This window comes from Leptopilina boulardi, unplaced genomic scaffold (assembly GCF_019393585.1).
Source record: "Leptopilina boulardi isolate dan_hultmark-lab unplaced genomic scaffold, ZJU_Lbou_2.1 LbouV2_408, whole genome shotgun sequence".
NCBI classification, from domain to species: Eukaryota; Metazoa; Arthropoda; class Insecta; order Hymenoptera; family Figitidae; genus Leptopilina; species Leptopilina boulardi.
In genome coordinates, this window is record NW_026137983.1 from 1,194,228 (window position 1) to 1,214,157 (window position 19,930).

A 19,930-nucleotide genomic window follows, 5' to 3' on the forward strand; every position below is an offset into this window, starting at 1 on the left:
GTTTGTAGCAATATTTGATATTATGGTGTTACTTTTTAGTATATTTGGTTACAATTGCGGAACATTTTGGCATGATAACGATTTTCGATACTATTTTTAAGAATGATTGAGATTAAAATAAGAATATTTAATATAGTTGGAATGAAAATTTGATATAATATTTACGAAATCTGAAATCTTTTTATTGAAACACAAAAATGTCAAATTTTAATAACCTCTTTATCAATTTTTCTAACCAAATATTTCAAATTTCGTAATTAGAATTGTATAAAATGATATAATTATTTCAGATTTTGATATATTTGATATGAAAATTGAAAAAGAAATATCAAAGTTAACGAGATTCGACGAAATTTGCCGAAGTTGAACGTTCGGAATTGCCCGATCCTCACCGAGTGGTAACGAAGACTGACGAAGCTCTTTAGACAAGCCCCTTTTTACTATTATCTTGATACAGACCTGAATTTCTTTTATATAATTAATTTCGAAGATTTTACAATAAATCAGTAAAAAAATTGTTCTTCAAAAAATAATAAAATATTTAATTATTTCCCAATAAATAATGATTTTTATTTATATTTTTAAACATGTTTTGATATAATTTCACCTTTCTCATAAGCGGTGAAAAATATGTCTGGTTAGTATATAAGAATGGTCACATCAGTTTTTTACATGAGCGTAAATTTGTATATGAAGCGTTATCCTGCGAATGTTATACGTATTATCGTTAGTATAGATTAGGAATAAAAATAAGCCAATCGATGTAAAACAATGCGGTGTATGTGTGTGTGTGCATTTAAAAGTTCATATCCTCGTCTATCCTCGAGATGAGAAAGAGATTAAACTTTGGCGTAGAATCTATTGGTGTTTCTGTCGTCATCTGTCACGACTGAACCACTTCGAATTTTTAGTATAGTTTTAACAAATTTCGAAATAATCTTTCCAAATTTTCATATAAATTTAGTAAATAACGAAGTGCGCGTCGGTTTAACTTACTTCTGGTTTTTCGTATAAATTTATCAATTTACGAAATAATAATTTCAATTTCTGGAATATATTTACTAAAAAAACTATTGGTAAAAATATACCGATTTTCGTTATCAAACCCAAATGTTCCGCGTTTGAAAAAGAAAATACTAAAATTTCCTATCAGATTTATCAAATATTGCTACTAAATTTCTTTCCGTGTGTAAAAAAATTAAATATAACATTTAAATAAAAAAGAAAGAAAAAAATAGTTTTTTAAATGTAAAAAAAATCTAGTGAATGTGAAAGTGATATAGTGTTGATTTTCGTTGTATATTCACACATTTGTTTATAATAAAAATTCAATAAAACACAAATAATGAGAAAGAAATAAATAATTTTTAATGCAACTTCCAATAATTTCTAATTTATTCAACGTTTAGAATTGGACTATAAATGAAAAATATTGGTCTAATATTTAGTTTTAAAAATCAAGGAACTTATAAGATAATAAAAAAAAAAAAATTTTCATCTTAACCTGAAAGCAACACACTTGTTCTCAAAGGGTTAAAAAAAAATAAAAATTTAATAAAAACATTAATTTTCTTTTAATTACATATAGATGAAGTTAATATCGATTTGTAAACTAAAGAATTAATTGCACCGGCAATTATAAAGTGGTTTCACATCCTGGCGATGTTCCTGAGTGAATTTTGCAACCGGAAGCAGAGGCAGAATTTGAATATTGAAAATTAGCGAGGATATTTGCACGTGGTTGGCAACGGCAAAAATACATTGTAAAAGCTAATTAGTGCCGATAAGCGTGATGATGTTAATTAAATTCACTGGAGGGTGCTTAAAGGGTTTAAACTGGCTATCAGCAGAACACTTTACCTAATCCCGAGAACGCCTATCGATACGCTGTACGACCTACGCTAATTGTTTTCGATTAAAGGTGTTGCTTAGAGATTACTTGTAACGCACTACATCTCAACTACGAACAACGCCTACGATAGAAACTCGTTTACTTTAGAGAGACTTGGGAGTTATAGAAAATGGATTCGTGTTTTTTTTTTTCACAGAAATTCACAAAGAGAAGGAAGATCAAAGAAGTAGGAAAGAGGTATAGGAAAAAGAGAGCAATTACCGAGGTATCTCTCTCAATTGAAAATTATAATTCATTATTATATTTATATCTCCATATACGTGAGTCTCTATCTCGAAATAGCTATAATTTATCTATCACTATAATCTAGATTATTTGTCGCAGCAATTCGGTTTCCCGATGTAAAATTCAAAAACTTTTTTTTTTTCTTTTCCACTACATTTTGTAATTGTGTTTCACTAAAAGAGAGTATTTTTAAACTAACAAATTTTCGGCAAGGCTCACTTTGAAATTTTATTATAGTTTTTCATTTAAATTAGTTTTCTATTGATGCTTAATCGCAATGTTGTTCCTTATAATTAGGATTGAGCAAATAATTGTCAAATGTCTTAACAATGGATAAAGTTGAATTATATTATTATTATTCTTGTTGATAATTAATAAAGTCTGAATAAGAATGTTTATTTTTAAGCGTTCCATATATATACCAATTACATTGCTCTAGCGAAGAGTGGGGGTAGCGTCACTTCCCACTCCACGTGTATACGACGCGAGCCTTAAGGCGCATTCAGACCTCTCGGCTGTCTGCCTGCTGTAGTTACCATATGGTAACATGATAAGAGTGAGTGAAGCAGAAAATTTAAATTTTTCGTCTGTTTCACTCACACCCATTATGTTACCATGGCAACTGCAGCAGGCAGGCAGGCAGCCGAGAGGTCTGAATGAGCCTTTATAAGGCAATTTTTTTTTTTTTTTGGGAATTCTGACTTTATTAATTAACAATACAATTCCAACGGAAATTGAAATTTTATGACTCTCAATATAATCCTTTTGATATTTCTCTTAAATTTAACATTATTTTCATTATTTAATTATTTAAACCCTGAAATGTCATTTGAAAAATAAATGAAAATCTTTTTAAAGCCTTGCCATAATGGGCATCCTAGATTCGGACGTGCGCTTTTTTTTTTGTAGTGACATTGTATTGGATTACAATTTATTAATAATAATAATAATAATAATAATAAGGAAGACAGGTGAACAAAGAGAGAAAGAAAAACTTTCTCTTAATGTTTTACCCGCGAAATATATCTGGAATTTTTTCTTCTCGATCTATAAGAGAGGTAAGATGAATTTTGCCTCGAGATGACTCGATGCAATGATTCGGTGTTCTATTATAAATTTTTGTCGATACCTAATGGAAGGGGGGTAGAGGCAGTCGACGTTTTGCTTGTCGCAGGACCAGTGAATTTGCCAGCCATGCGTCTGTGAACATTTTTTTTTTGCAACTTCCGGTCAAGTATTACTCTCACATGTACACTGTCGCGATTAAACGCGTTTTATTTATTTTTTTTTTTAAATTCAACTTTACAACGATTTTCTACATATGTGCCCATTTTCAATTTAACGTTATACGGTTAAAGTAGTTTGCCTGTGACAGTCCATGACAAAAAAATTTATGTTGGACGCTTTTTTAATGATTTTTTAAAGGATAAAAAAAATTTTCTATTTTTGTATTTTGTTTTTATGTATTTCTATCTATGTACACATTTTTCATATCAACATTTTCATTGCAACTCTGTCTTTTGGGCAAAGACTGTGTAAATTATTAAAATAAAACATAACACTATTTTTTTTATTTTAAATACAATTTGGTATTAAATTAAATAGCGTTGTATATTATTTTAATAATACTATATATGCAATTTCCCGTGAGGTGAACTACCTTAACTTTAAAATTGAAAATAGTAAAAACTAAGGTTTTGAGGACTATGAAACTATTGTAATTAAATTAAATAATAATTTCTGATAATTATAAGAGTATAAATATTTTTTTAAACTCAACAACCTACACACATAATGTAGCTCAAAAAAATTTGTTTACATTTACATAAAAAAGTTTTAAAAAAAAATTATTTCCAATATTAATTAAAATATTTCATATTTTATCGAATTAATTTATAATATTAACATTTTTTAATTAATTCACTAAACAGTAGACTTTTTATTAAATCAATGTTCAAATATTAAATGAATATTTCATTTTCAAAAAATTTTTCTTATTAATTTATCTAAAAAAAAAAACAATTTAAATAAATCGATTTTAATATAGTAATGCAATAATTATTTACTGCCATAACTAATACACTTTCATTTATAAATAACACACTTTGAGCATAAATTTTCATGTATATAATTTTAGAATATTTTTTTTCTTTTAAATAAATAAGTTTAGTAAAAATATTCAATAATTAAAAACCTTAATATAACTGATATAGATTTTAGGAATCGTTTTATGTGCATTAGTTTAATATATTAAAATTACGCGATCACAAAATGAAATTTTATTTTTATAAAAAAGACGGATTGTTTGAAATTTATTTCTTAAAGAAAGTATGAATATAAGTTAAGATTGTGTATATGTATATATAGTATCAGTGGCAATCGAAGATTATTGAAAAAAAAAAAGATAAAAATAGTGACAGAGACGCACCTTTCTTATTAACAAATAACATTGACATACTTCAATATATATTTTTACACTTACGATCACATATCATTTTTTTTTTTTTTTTTTTTTTTAAACGCTTTCATCAATTTTTAAGTAGAAGTATAGCTTCTATAATTTATTTTCATATGTAGCTTTTAGTTTCATTTTTTGCGGCTTTATTTGCAACTGCTATAAATTAATTTTAATTGTAGTTTTCATAAATTACTTTTTATGCCGCATTCATAAATTATTCTTATACACAGATTTATATATATCCAAATTTCACAACTTATTTTTTAATATATATATATATATTAAGGTTCAATTATTATATATTATTTATGTCTATTAATAATTCATTATAACTTTTGATATAATTCGCGCTTTATTTAAATAATTTTGCATGTTATACCACTTTCTTTAGATGTAACTAAATTTGTAAAATATTTGTGAAAAAAATTGAGAGAAATTTTATCAAAAAGAAATAATGTTTTCATAAAAAATGTTTGGATAATTTTCTTAAAAAAAAAAAAAAAAAAAAAAAGAAAAGTTTTTTCAATATTAAAAAGTTTTTAAATCTCTTCTGATTTGAAACTTTCGAGCAGACTAGCAAACAAAATACCTCAAGCTTTTTTTCACACACGTAATTGTATCTATGCACATGTATCAGCGTGTGCTCGGATATCGCCGTATTTTGCTTACCTCGTATCGTAAATCCTCGACAGTGACGCGGAAAACGCTCGAGGGACTCGTATTTAAAGTTACATATAGTTTTCGTCTCCAGCGTCGCGATACTAATATTTACAATTCTATTCTTCTTATATACAAACAAGGATAAAGGAAGAGAAAGGACTCGAAAAAAAAGTATATATATATACAAGGATAATAAGAATGTAATCAGAGATAGCAACAACATAGAATGACATAAAAGATATGAAATAACAAAAGGTTTTTTTTTCTTTACCTAAAAAAAAAAAATAAACTAATTAAAACTTTCATATAGTAAAAAAAAATACAATTTTTAAAAATTAACCACTGGGGTAGAAAACTACCCGCAGAGAAATTTCAAATTACGTCTCTGGCTCTGTCTTTCAGCTGAACTGTCATGGCGGTACCCTACACGTAAGCTTTAAATGTCCCATCTGACCCAAGCTTGCATGGTAAGCTTACTGAAAGATTGCACAATAAGATTATCGCAAAATTGCTCAGTAAACTTGCACGGTAAGCTTGTAGCAAGGTTAGTGCAAGATTGCCAAATAGCCTTACTGTGAAACTAAAAAAAAAATTTTTTTTTCAAATGTTTCGTTTAATTTATATAATAAAATTTATATAATAAAAATATATAAATTAGACGAAAAATTAAAAAAAAAATTTTTAGGTTCAACGTAAGATTATTTGGCAACCTTGCACCAACCTTGCTACAAGCTTACCATGCAAGCTTACTGAGAAATCTTGCAATAATCTTATTGTAAAGTCCTAAAGTAACCTTACACCGCAACCTTGCTGTAATCTTACACTGCAATCTTTCAGTAATCTTACACTGCAATCTTTCAGTAAGCTTACCATGCAAGCTTGTGTCAGGTGGGATATTTGAAGCTTGCGGCAAGATTGGCAATATTGCGCGGCAAGCTTGCCGTAAGGTTGCTGCAAGCTTACGTACTATCTGGGTAATAATTCAATGTTATCTGACAATTGATTTTTGTAAAGCGTATAATTTACGTAAATAATTACTTTTTATCTTAAATTGAATCTTAGGGTAAAAAACTACTTCAGTTATACATTTACGTTCGAGCTTTACTAGTAAAAAAAAAAAAATTTCCCATTGCAGTCAATTTGTTTCTAATTGTTGTGCAAAGTGTTTTGATTTTCTTAATCTCTAAATGCAAAAAATTTCTGTTTTTCATACACATTTTAAAATATCATCTCTAATATATTTCGAGTTTTGCAAACTGTTTAAACTAAAAAAAAAAACAAAAATTTAAGTATACATAAAAGTGAAAATGAATTTTAACGGGAAATAAGAAAAATCCATAAAGAACTAAATAAAACAAATGAATATGTATGAAAATTTGTCGGCCGTATTTAAACTGACAAATTAAGCATATACGAACTGCTTCATCAAATCGAGTTGCGCGTAAAAAAGGATTATATTAAAAAAAAAAAGAAATAAAAATGCAAAGACTGTGTGGGATATTGCAAAACGAGGAGACCACTATATATATATATAGAGCAAAAGTAGAGCTTCACAATAAAACCACTGCGTTCTATACTATAGCTAGCGGTAACCGAGGATTTATTGCGCTACACTACAAGTGCCCACAGTAACACTTTACGGTAATTACTGTAAAATACGAGGACTCTGCGTTACAGAAAGGAAGTTTGATCCGCTATATTGAATCTGCTAAAATGTATGTTCACCAAGTGCAACTTTCTAGTTCAGAGAATTATCTTATATGAACTTTAAATCAAAAATATTATTCTTGCAATTTTTTTTTTTTTTTTTTTTTTTTTTTTTCTCATAAATATTGTGACAATATTTTCAAAATTAGCAAATGAGAGAGAGACTTTTTCATCAAAAAGAATATTATTAAAAAGTTTTATTTTATAATCTTTTTATAAAAATACTCTTTTTTTAAAAAAGATTTTAATATAACTTTTGAAAATTGTTTATCAATTCTAATTTATTAAATTAGAAACAGGAGAAATATTAGTAAAAAAAAAAAAAAAAGTTCATGTGCAATGAATTGAATGTGATTTGTAATAATGCGATTTTTTCACAACAAATATTAGCGCGTTTATTAAATTTATTGTCGCCTTACATCTTACAGAAAAGATAGGATCACTTTTTTTTTGCGTTTTGTTTAATCATTTATTTTTTTGTTCTATAAACTATTTCTTTCTTTTTTATTTTTACATTAACTAATCTTTTCTTGTCATTACTGTATATTTCTTTTTCTTTTACAAATTATATAGTTTTTGTATTTTTTCTTAAATTGATAAATTTAATGTAAACATAATATAGTGCCAATAATGGCTGTATTCTTTGGTACAAATAAACAAAAAAAAAAAAAAAAAAAAAAATAAGTAATAAAAATAATAAGATTATGTTTTTCTATACAATCCGAATTTTTAGTTTTTTTTTGTTTATTTATTAAATATATTTTCTTCGAATCACGTTTATTTTGAACAACAAATGCACAATTACATATATCGTTAATCTCTATAATACACGTATTGTAATTGTATATTATTTTTCTTTTTCACCGAAAAAGTGTAATTCTAAATTTAATAATATCTTGGCGCATATTTAAAAATATTTCCCATGTACATAATTTATTCTTATATAGAATAAAATGGATGGTAAATATTCTTAAATATCCGCAAAGATATTCTTATATTTAGTTTCCTTTTTTTCGGTGTTTAGAACGTATATATTATATACTTTGTTCTGTAATGGCGCGGGAAAAAAAAAATTAGTTGATATAAGCCTTTCCTTCTTTTTTTCTCTTTTTTTTTTTTGTATAAAAATGTCATTCATAAACAAGAGTTTCTTCGGGTTTTCCGTCCATATAACTCCAGCACGTTCTGCAAATACCATAATTGGTCATTGTCTGCTTGTGTATTGCACATTGACATATACGCATTCATCGTGGTAAACGACATGCGTTTTTTTTTTTTTTTTTCTTTTTGGAACTCATTGTTCGGGAATGATTCTGTATTCTGTCGAATAGCTGTGAAGAGATGTATCTCCGGTAGTGAGAGTCGGTAGTCCCAATGCACCTGAAAGTACCACCAACTCCCTAAAATTCCTATGATTTTTTTTTTGATCTCTTTTATTAATTTTTCATTTCTCGAAATCACAGGCAAAACAGTTGATTTTTTTTTTGCACAGAAGCTATTTTGCAGACACTACACACTATTTACTACGATTAAGTGATGGAAAAAGCGTTTATTAATATCAGAGAAATTGCGATCTTACCCTTTTTTTCATTTTTGGATTATAATTTTAGCTTTTTTGCTATTTCTATAATTTTTTTTTGTTCCCTTAGATCTCTAATTCTTCATTAAATTTTTTTTGCTTAGTTTCTTAAGTTTGGATTATTTTCCTCTATTTCAAATTCGTTATTTTAGTATTGAATATACTTTTTATTCTTCGTTTAATAAATTTTAGTGTTTAGTCACTATTTTTAGTGTTTTAAATATAAAAAGTGTTTCGAACTTTTACCGATCTTTCAAAATCGAAACAATAATTTTATATATGAATATTTGTTCCCTCAATTTTTGATCTTATGTATTAGAATTTTTAAAAATGTTGAAATTAAAATTTTGAAAAAATAAAAGACTTTAAAATAACAAATTTGTATTTTACAAATTTTCTATAAAATATTTTATACAATATTTGACAAAAATATATACCCGTTTTCGATAATGTTTTTCGGACATTGGAGAATTCTGTAAGGAGAAGAATATAGAAAAGTAAAAAAAAAAGGAAAAAAAAAAATGATGCTTCTAAATTTCTACGGCCATGCCTCGTGAACCATTCATAACAAGTGGTGAGATATATATAGGGAGGGTAATGTATTTTCGAATCAGTATATTATTGAGAAGCGAGAAAAACGAGGGAGAAAAGCTAAAGATATGAAAACACATCTGAAGGGAAAAGACAAGGGATGAGGTTTTTTTTTTTTTTTTTTTTTGGTTGTTTTCGGGGGTACGAGCCAACGTCCGAAAAACATTATACATTATTTATGAGTCGTTTACCATTCCTGACGAAATTCGCGCGATCGCGTTACAAACAGGAAATTATTTTCTATAAAAGTATAATATATAAAGAAAAAAAGGTTTACGATTCGCAATTTCTTCTGATATATTTGTGTTACCATGCTCTTTTAATATTTTAAATCAAAAACTGCTTAAGTGTTTCTATTAGTTTCTCCTCTTCCATTCGCTCTTCATTATTATTTCTCTCTTTCTCTTGTTCTTAATTTCAATAGACGTAATTTTTTTTCTCCTTCACTAATTATTAAAAATAAAAAAATTCCTCCTGATTTGTTTAATTTTTATAACAAATAATTTCAAATTTTTCAAATTTAATTGCATAATTTCGATTTTTTTCTCTTTTGATTAAAATAAATTCTAACGAAGGCAAATGAAGAGAAATTAAAAAAAAAAAAAGAAACGAAAACAAGAGAGCAAAACAGATATGTTCAAATAATATGAAGGAGAGGTGAATTGGAGGCAAGGATGATGAAAAACGAAATAGAGGGGAGGGATTGGTAAAGCATCGAAGGAATTGCTACTCCCTCGGTGGTCACCCATTTGCTATTTGTCTTTTCGCACAAAGGGGTTTTGGGAGGGGGAGGCGTTAATAAAGATCTTTCTACAGTTCAACGGATATTAAAAAATAGACGCTCGCAAAGTTGCTATATCAAAAACCATTGTGACATCGACTCAAATTAACGATTCGCGTCAAAAGCGAAATCCAGAATAGCTTTTTCAACTTTCAACATAATTATTGTTTTTTTTTCCGTACATAAAGCTCCCACTTCACTATTAAATTTATTATTTTCGAAAAAAAGTGTACTCTAAATTTGAATTAGTGAAAATTTAAAAATTTTTAATTTAAAATTTTAATTAGTAAACAATTCTACTAATTTGTAGTCTTTTTTCACTAAAACTATATAGTAAAAAAAAATATTACCTAACTTGGAGGGCATGAATTTCCTACAAAAATCATTAGTTTGAGAGAATTTTTTCTTTATCAATTTTTTATTTAAAAAATTTTTTTATTTAATCGAATATTAATTTAGTATAATGACAGAATTTTCAATTCACCGAATCTTCATTTGTCCGAAATTGCAAATGACCGAACAAACAATTGACAGAAAAATTTTGGCGCAAAATTTTTAATATTAATCAATAACAATTTTCTTGATAATTTCCAATTGGTTAATTTTGAAATACGCGCCTAAATATTTCTGTCGATTGTTTGTTTGGACATTTGCAATTTCGGACAAATTCGTCGATTTCAGAATTCTGTCAAATAACAATTCGTGCAAATAAAATTCGATGAATTGAATATTCTTCAATTCTAAAATTCAAATCATTTAAAATTCTCTTGAATTAATGAATTAATTCTGCGCTAAATTAATGTTTGGTTAAATAAAAATTATTTTTAAAAAAAGTTGGTAAAGAAAAATTCGGTACCTTAAAAGTTTGTTAAGTAAAAATTAATTTAAAAAGAAATACTGTTAAATATTAATAAAAAAAAATGATAAAAAATAATTATTATTATTATATTTAATAAAATTCTGTAAAATAAAAATTGTAATTAATAATTTTTATGGGAAATTCATACGCCCTCTAAATTTAATATAATTTTACTAAAAATTAGTGAAAATTTCTACTAATTTGAATCAAGGAAACGAATTCTCACTAATTTAAATTGAGAGAATGCCAAATAATTATCTAATTTTATTTGAAATTAACTGAAAAATAATAATTCTTCTATTAAAAAGTTGTGTTTTGAAAATAGATATTTATTTATCCACAAAGAAAATTGACATTTAAATAATTTTTTTTAAATTCCTTTTCTCTTTCTTTTATGTGGTTTATTTATGATTCTGACGATTTTCGAAAAAATTTTGTCTAGTTTTGTGTTAATTTGAAACGATCTTTATAATAACATAAGTAAAAACTCGAGTTAAATAACAGTTCTAAAAATTTCGATTAAAAAATCTCGTTATTTCAAATTTATTAATTTAAAAAAAAAAATTCAATTAAAAATTATTTAATAAGAAAAATTCACTATAAACGCCGTGTGAAATATTATAATCCGACTCGCGTGGGCTCTCGTGTGATATTTACAGAAAATCGCGAGTCACATGACCGAGTTTGTGGTCCCGTTCAAATATAAGGAAAAGAGAGTTGATTTTGTCTATAATACGAACCGAAATGTAAATCCTCTGAAAATCCGATCAGATTCTGCGAAAGTGGACGTTTCTCATCGGATTTTAGCGGTCGATGCAAAACCAACTTTGTATATTGCCTGCGCGCGCGCGCGTTTTCATTTTCAAACCACACGAGAATATATATTCTATTTTGGATGCGAATTTAACACATTTTCAGTGTGTTCTAAATATCTAATCTATAATCCAAAAATAATTACAAATTGAATCCTTAAATTGTAAAATGATTAAAAATTATTAGAATTGAAATGCCAAACTATTTTCAGGTGCGCAAATATTATATTTATAACAGATTTTTAAAAATCGAATTTTAATTTAAGAAATATATTTTTGTATAACAAAATAATTAGTTAATGAAATAAAGTGAATTTTTTCTAAAAATTGACATTATAAGAAATTAATTATTTTTTAATAATAAAACGTAATTTTTGACTCAAATATATATGTACAAATTTTAACATACACGCACGAGATCTTTTATATTCTTGTATGTTTTTTAATTTTTAGTATATTCTTATAGTGGTATTATCATTTTTATTCATTATATTATTTGGCAATAATATCTTCATTAAAATTGTCGTGGAAATATTTATTTTATCGACAATCATTGGAAATAACATCGTTTTTCTTAATTTAGTGAATATTTTTATAGTATATATATATATATCCTAATCGGAAAAATGATTTTATTTTTTTAAATTTGTTCTTAGGTGCAGTATAATGGGAATCCATTGTTTTTTCACTTATAATTAAATAATTAATATTCTCGATCTTATTAGTTAATAAATAATTAACGATATTTTTTTTTTTTTTGTACAATTGTAGTTATGACTTACACTGAAAAATCAACTATTTTCATAATAGTCGAATATTTCATACCCCTTGAAAATCGTTTATCCTAAGGAATGTTTTATGCTTAAAATTACATAAAGATTTTTAATACTTTTTTTGTATATGAATTTTCACACATATTAATTTACGAAATTAAATGAACATCACAAAGAATCGTATAGTAGAGATTTATTAAATCTTTGTTTTTTTTTTTTTTTTTTTTTTTTGAAGTTTCTTGACGGTAGAGGAAAAATACGATTCTTAACTTTCTGTTTTTCCCTGATTATTTGTAAAGTTCATTGTATTCGTTTTTTTTTGTACCTAAACTTCATCTGCGGGTTCCAGCAGAGTTAGTAAGTGGCAATGGGTTAGAGTGCGCGGGAAGTACAAGTAAGTTAGTTCACAGAGGCATGGCATTGTAGAGGTCCAAATTAGGATGGTAGAAAAGAGCTGTTGGGGTTGGGGGATTGTGATGTGGTGTGGGCGGCGCTTGTATATGACTCAAGTTTAGGTTAAGGGGCGCAATGTGGGCCGTATTATGGTGGTTAAGACTAAGATGATTACCTGTCGGGTAGGGTAGTCCGAAACTAGGGTACCCAGAATAACCGCGGCCTGCCGCGTATGCCGCGTACGCCGCCGCTGGGAAACCTGTGAACATAACATTTTTTTTATTAAAAAAAAAAAAAAAAAGATAATTTGAATTTTACCAAATATACAATTATGTATTATTTATTATTTTTGTCTTATTAAAAATTTTTTACATAGGTGATTCTTCAAAAAGAGGGCTTAATGATAGCTATTTTAAATTAATCAATAATATTCTTATAGTTTAACCTATATAAAGGTGTTCGTTTTTTCATAGAGGCTAATGTTACATTTAAATTTACGCGGGCGTTTAGTGGCGCCATCTGTGAACAAAGTTGCGCAGAGTCAGTTTTGTTAGAGGACGAGGAAGTTCTCTGTACTACTCTTTCTTAGTTCATGTTTAATTAAAAAAATGTAAAAAATTTGCAGACGACACGAAACGGAACGGGGGGAGTATAAATCCAACGTTGCCAAGCGTTAGGCTACGTGAAAAAAATGAAAACTTAAATGATGATTGTTTTGACTAGCAATGTAGGTAGAGAACCTCCTTAACCTCAATTTTCGTAGAAAACTCATAATTTAAAAAATTGAAATTGATAAAAGAAAAATTGACCTAGAATCTTCAAATATTAATTGATAAAAGAAATCGAATTTCCAGTTAAACAATATTCTCCCTCGAAAATTACGTTTTTTTGAAAAATCACCTATATATGAATCAAATATTCTCTGTATATAATTTTGTTGATTCCAAATCGAGGTACTTTTTTATCCCCTCTGAGGGAACAAATACATGCGACTCGTTCGGAAAAACAGATTTATGAAGCAAAAAATTGTAGGTTAGGTTTTTTATGTTTGGCGCATGAAAATACACAAAACATAACCTATAATTTTTTGCTTCTTTCACTAATTAGTGAGAAATAACTAAAAAATGAGTTGAAATTTTCACTAATTTAAAATAGTAAACGAATTCTCACTAATTGGAATTTAGAGAACATAATATATTCCACTAAAGGAGGGAGTAAAAAACTCCCTCGATCTGCAAAAGAATTAATATAATCATTTGTATATATATACTTTACCAGTCTCCATATTCATTATTATATTAACAATCTAAATAAATACCTGATTTTCTATGTAAGTTTGACAATATAAAAATAAAATTTTATATTTTTAATAAAAATAAATTACTCACCATCAGGTAATGCTCCCAGGGACCACATAAAATCTACAAGGAAAAACAAACTCAATTAATAACATCATCTAAATGACAACTTTTTTAAAAAAAAAAAATTTGTTTGAATGATTTATTATGTTTTTTTTTTTTATTTATTATATATCATAAAAATAAAAGTAAAGCTCATAGTGTATTTCAATCAGGATTTTCACCAGTCTGTGCAGTCGATACTTCTGCAAATGTTGAGAGAAAAGTAAATTTTTTATATATATATATATATATATTATATAAAATTACTCAAGAAGCACGTAATATAACCTCAATATCAAGGTAATATTACATGTAAGATTCGTAATATAACGTTGTAATATTACAGTAATCTTACAGTGATCTTAAAATGTCCGCCTCAAGGTAATATTACCGGTAATGTTACTGTAATATTACGCGCTAATATTAAGGTAATATTACAGTAATATTGCAGTAATATTATACTGTAATATTAAGGTAATATTACAAGAGAATATTACAGTAATATTATGGGAACATTTCTTTACGAAAAAAATCTACCCATCGAGGGAATCGAACCCCGAACTCAAAGCACACGAGTCCAGAGTTTTACCAACAAGCCAAATTGACTTATAATATATTTACGTTTTTTATGCTTTATGAATAACTCAAATCAGTCTGTAATATTACTGTAATATTACCGTTAATATTACAGTAATATTCCCGGTAATATTACCTTGATATTGAGGATATATTACGTGTTTCTTGGGTATGCGTGAACGAATTTTTTTAAACACTTGCAGAAATTCGAAAAAATAACTGGGAAACGTGTCTAGGTTCAAACAAAGTGAAATTAAAGTAAAATGAAACTTTTTTTTTTTTTATTAAAAATGGATTAAAAGCGTCTAGGTTAGAAAGAAAGAGCAAGAGAAAAATAGTAAAGAGAAAAAGAGAGAGAAAAAAAATGAAGAAGAAATGAAAAAAAAGAGATAGAGAGACAACCATGAAATTTCATAATTTGACACTAATTTAAAAAAGACCACACAACTAAGAATTTGACTATGTCGCTTGACTAACGCATCGACTAATTTCTTGTATAATAATAGGTTCTAAATAATAATTAACTACGCGCGACCGAGGTATATATTACAATCTACGACAAAATAAACCTTCCTATGAACTATGGTTATTTTAGCCTTTAAAGGTATTAGTTAGTTAGAGTTACCGATCTTCTAGGTTCACTATGTAGCTTATTAGAATATCGACTAAAGTCAACAAATATTTTCATAAACATTTTATATCGATTTTATTTTTTTTCGAATTTTTGTAAAAGAAAAAAAAAACATTTCAGAATTTTTAAAAAGGAGTATTTGTGAAAATGTAGAAAGTATTTTTTTTTTTTTTTTCATTTATTGCTGTTCGATGAAGTAGTTGTTTCCCTCTCTTCTCGCGCAGTGTAACTTGATGCATCACGCGCAGCGTTCTCAATTGTAGTAGCGATGCTCCTTCATTAAAAATTCTGAATATTTTTTTAATTTCTCATTTTTGTTAATTTACTTCATAATTGTTTTTAATAATTAGTTTTTGTAATTTTTTTTAATAATAATTTTTTTTTTTATAATTATGTTTATGAAGAAATGTGCCAACATCACTACGACATATATATATTGACGATATACAATATTTAAAAAAACACCGACCACAATCTACTCTACTAGCTCACTATTCTAGAATCCATATTGATATTGTTTTCACAATATACGCAGATTATTTATGATAGAGCATTTATTCTATAATAATATAAGATACACTGATACATATTAAAAGTATTAGTGATTCCGTACCTAATTCTCTACCGGGCTGGTTTTGATTACGTCAAGGAAAACCTCAGTTTCTTTTTTTTTTCATTAAAAATTGATTTTCGCACAAAAAAAAAATTGACAGCAGTAATAACAACAATAGTTTCTTGTTTTTTCCAACATTTTTTTTTTCATGTTTATTAAATGCATCTCAAATATAGTTACTGTATATAATACTGTATATAATATTTTATATTTCGTTTTATCGTACGTATATTATTATATGTTCATTATGTATTTATTATAATATATTTTAATTATTTTTATAACTATAATATTTAACTTATATTATTTTTTTTTGTAAATTAATTGTATTATAATCAATAAATTATATTGATTATATTGCATAAATATTATAATTGTATTTTTCATTATTATACATTCAGATATGAATTATTTATATTGCATGTTGTTAATTTGCGCATAATTGGCATTTTCTTTTTTTTTTTTTTTTATTAATTACTTTCTTAGAATATGAAGAATCGACGTTTCATATACGCAATATAGACGGTACAACGATAACATTTAGCACTTCGTTGAGAAACTTTTGGCAACTTGAATTCATATTGACATTTTTTCGCTGTCTTTGATTATTTTTTGGAAGCTTTTAAAAAAAAAAATTTTTTTTTAGTTTCTTACTGAATCTCTTCATTTTTATTCAAATAATTATTTCTTATATTTATATATAAAAAAATTTTTGTTTTTCTATTCAATTCTCTGGATTTTTTATTCTTTTATTTCTAGTTTAAGAATCGCAAATCTATGCAAACATGAAAATTAAATATATGTAACTTTACATGAAAGTACTTTTTTTTATAATTTTATAATCGAATCAGTTTAAATAATTTTAATTAAGAAATTATAATTTTATTAAAAGAAAATTGAATTTTTTTTTCATTATAGAAGAGATTCAGTAGATATGGCATCCGGTGGAATCAAAATCAAGCCCAAAAAAGCATTACAGATTCAACAAAAAAAAAAAAAGAAAAAAAAAAACCTCATGTTAAGGTCTGGTCTACTTACGAAACTGACAGTGTTGCGCCTCTCGGGCAAAGTACGTACTTTCTAGGACACACGTCTCACGGATTAATAATAAGGTATGATGCTATAGCTTAGAAGTGTTAAGTTCTATGACAAGTATATAGGTAGGTATAGGTAGGTAGATATAGGTATATACGAATAGATATTATGTATTTAGTGTATACCTGCAGCAGGTATAAATTTATATATGTATATATAAATATTACGTAGCTTGTTAAGTATATTAATTATAATAATGTATATATATATAGTATAGGTTCTGATACAGCCGCTCATTTATTACTTTCTCGGTGGAAGACATTAATTTCGTAGATCTCATATATATGCGAAAGAAAAATTTCGTCTCAATTTTTTTGAAAAAAATTTTCATTATGTATTTAAATTTGGAAAAAAGAATTTCTAACTCAAAAATTCATTCCCCCTTTTTTTTAAAAAATTTTGCTTAAACATTTTTATGAAAATCCCCCACCTCTAATTTTTATAGTGTCTGATTAATAGTTATTTTATATATAACTAGGACGAAGTTTTTTTTTTTTTTTGCGCATCTTAGAGAGCATCTCTCGAGGTCGGCTAACGAGACGAAAGTCGTATCGACGTAAAACTTTGAATCTCAACAGTAATGACCTCTTGGGTTTTGCGACTCGTTAGACGTTCTCTTGACAAGAGAATCTCGATAATAAAAAAAAAAGTCTCTCCCTCTTTTTCTATCTCTATATATATATATAATATATATATAATCGAGTGAAAACACTTTTTTTCTTCCACAAAGAAATATACCTAAAACATATTCTAAGCTAAAATTATTAATAACGGCTTCTCAAAAATCTAATTCTCTAGAAATTCCAATAATAATAATAATAATAATAATAATAAGAATAGGAACGTATATACTGTTCGCCAAAAAATTATTCGCTCTAACTAATGGATCCTAGATCGTCTAGGTATCAATATATATATATATATATGTATAATAAATGTATAAATACTAAAGGTGTGAGACGATAGTGTTTCACCTATTTTTTTTACCTAAGAAATATGCTTTTCGATATGTACGAATAATTATCTATTACAAAAAACTAATTAGATATAATAATGCTGATAATAATGATTTTCATAAAATATATCAATATCAATATATATATAATATATATGTTAATATCAAATACTATGGCGTTGTAATATAGGTAAAAGGTACAAAACAATTTTTCAGCCGTTATTTAGAATGATTTTGTTTTTCAAATACAAACGAGGATCAACTTTTCTGAACACTTTTTTTTAATAATCAGAAAAGTCACTCGAGTAATTTTTTTTCAATATATAGATTTACATATTTATGTATTAGTATATTACATATATATATATATTTTTTTTTTCATGGAACTTTAAAGAGAGCTCAAAGTAGCGTCGTTTTTTTTAAATTACTATATGAATGTAAACGCGTATTGAGATACAATAATCGAATTTTTTTTTTTACTGAACGCTAATTTGGTCTCTAATTCTGAATTATATATATGTAATACATAATACTTTGTGTGTGTATATATAATATATTTATTTATTTTGTACGGATAAATAATCGCGTTTCATTTTGTATACTTTTTTTTTTCTTTTGTTATATAGAATACTTCTTTTATTATGAAATTTCATGAAGTTATAGCGAAAAATATCTCAAAAGGCGCGACGGGTATGAGAAGTCTGCTACACCACCTGCTGTAAACTCCGATAGTAACCCACTCTAATAATAATAATTTTTGTAATTTCGGATAAATTATTTGTCTTGATACAAGATCATTTTTTTTTTTTTTTTTATTCTCCGAAAGAAAATCACAGCGAGCCGCCACAGATGGAATGTACGATACGTTTACGACGCGCTTTTTTTTAACCGAGACCCACTCGAATATTTTCTACTCTTTAAATAATAATTTTCTATTAAATACACAAAAATTGACATTTTTCAATAATAAATGTTGTTCGTTGTTTGAAATTAAATTAGAAATAAAAGTGAGGCCACGTTTTTTCAATTCTAAGTTTTTTCAATTCTTTCATCACTACATTTCACAGAAAAAACCTGGTCTCATTTTTTTTATTTGATTAACACACACACACACACAGATGCAATAAAATATTTATTTTACGTTACTTCTTTTTATAATTATGCAATAAAAGGCAAACAATTTTTAGGTTATAAATATCTTTTTATATTTTACTGTTGCCAATCTGATATCCAGATAGCATGTAAACTTGCAGTAAGCTTGCGGTAAGTTTGCCGTACAATGTTGGCAATATTGCGCGGCAAGGTTGCTGCAAGTTTACGTATTATCTGGGTAGCGTGGGACTTGTTAGAATTAATGGCGCCACTGTGGAAAAACTTAACGCTAAATTTGAAAAGTTATAAAAACAAAAAATTAAATATTTCAGTGTTATCATTAAAAACAATTAAAATTTAATTAATCATTTTAAAAAATTTTTGTTTCTAAAAGTTATAAAAATTTCATTCTACACGCAAATTTAGAAATATATAACTTTTATTACCAAAAGAAACTTAAAAAAAAAATAAATAAAAACCGTATTTTGCAAACAAAATATTAAATTTTATATAAAAAAAAAAACAATTCAATTAAATAAAAATATTTAAATTTAATTAATTTTTATCATTTAGAAACATAAATATTTATTTCTTACTTAATTTTTTAAACATAATAACAAACGATCTTTTACATTAAAAAATAATAAACCATTATTTTTTCAAAGCTGCTTAGGATGGTAATATATTATTATGTTTATTATTTATTTTAATTTAATCAAATCATTGCTATTTTAATTAATTAAAAAGTAATTAAATTCTTTGAATTTACATATAAATATTTGTGTCACTTCAAAGAGGTTATGTTTATAATTTTAAAT

At 26.3% G+C, this 19,930-nt stretch overlaps 2 protein-coding genes across 12 annotated transcripts in view; both read right to left on the reverse strand.

Annotated features, from left to right (window-relative positions):
* Positions 1-19,930, reverse strand: part of LOC127289356 (28S ribosomal protein S31, mitochondrial) — a 271,935-nt gene that overhangs the window by 188,736 nt on the left and 63,269 nt on the right. The gene's annotated exons all lie outside the window — the stretch shown is intronic.
* LOC127289355 (RNA-binding protein Musashi homolog Rbp6) overlaps positions 1-19,930 on the reverse strand; it is a 999,297-nt gene that overhangs the window by 48,896 nt on the left and 930,471 nt on the right. For all 11 annotated transcript variants that reach the window (XM_051317240.1, XM_051317237.1, XM_051317245.1 and 8 more), the window contains 2 exons: positions 14,139-14,171; positions 12,926-13,009 (listed from right to left, as the gene is read on the reverse strand). In XM_051317240.1, the coding sequence (XP_051173197.1) occupies positions 12,926-13,009; positions 14,139-14,171 (117 nt within the window). The remainder of the gene's footprint in view (positions 1-12,925; positions 13,010-14,138; positions 14,172-19,930) is intronic.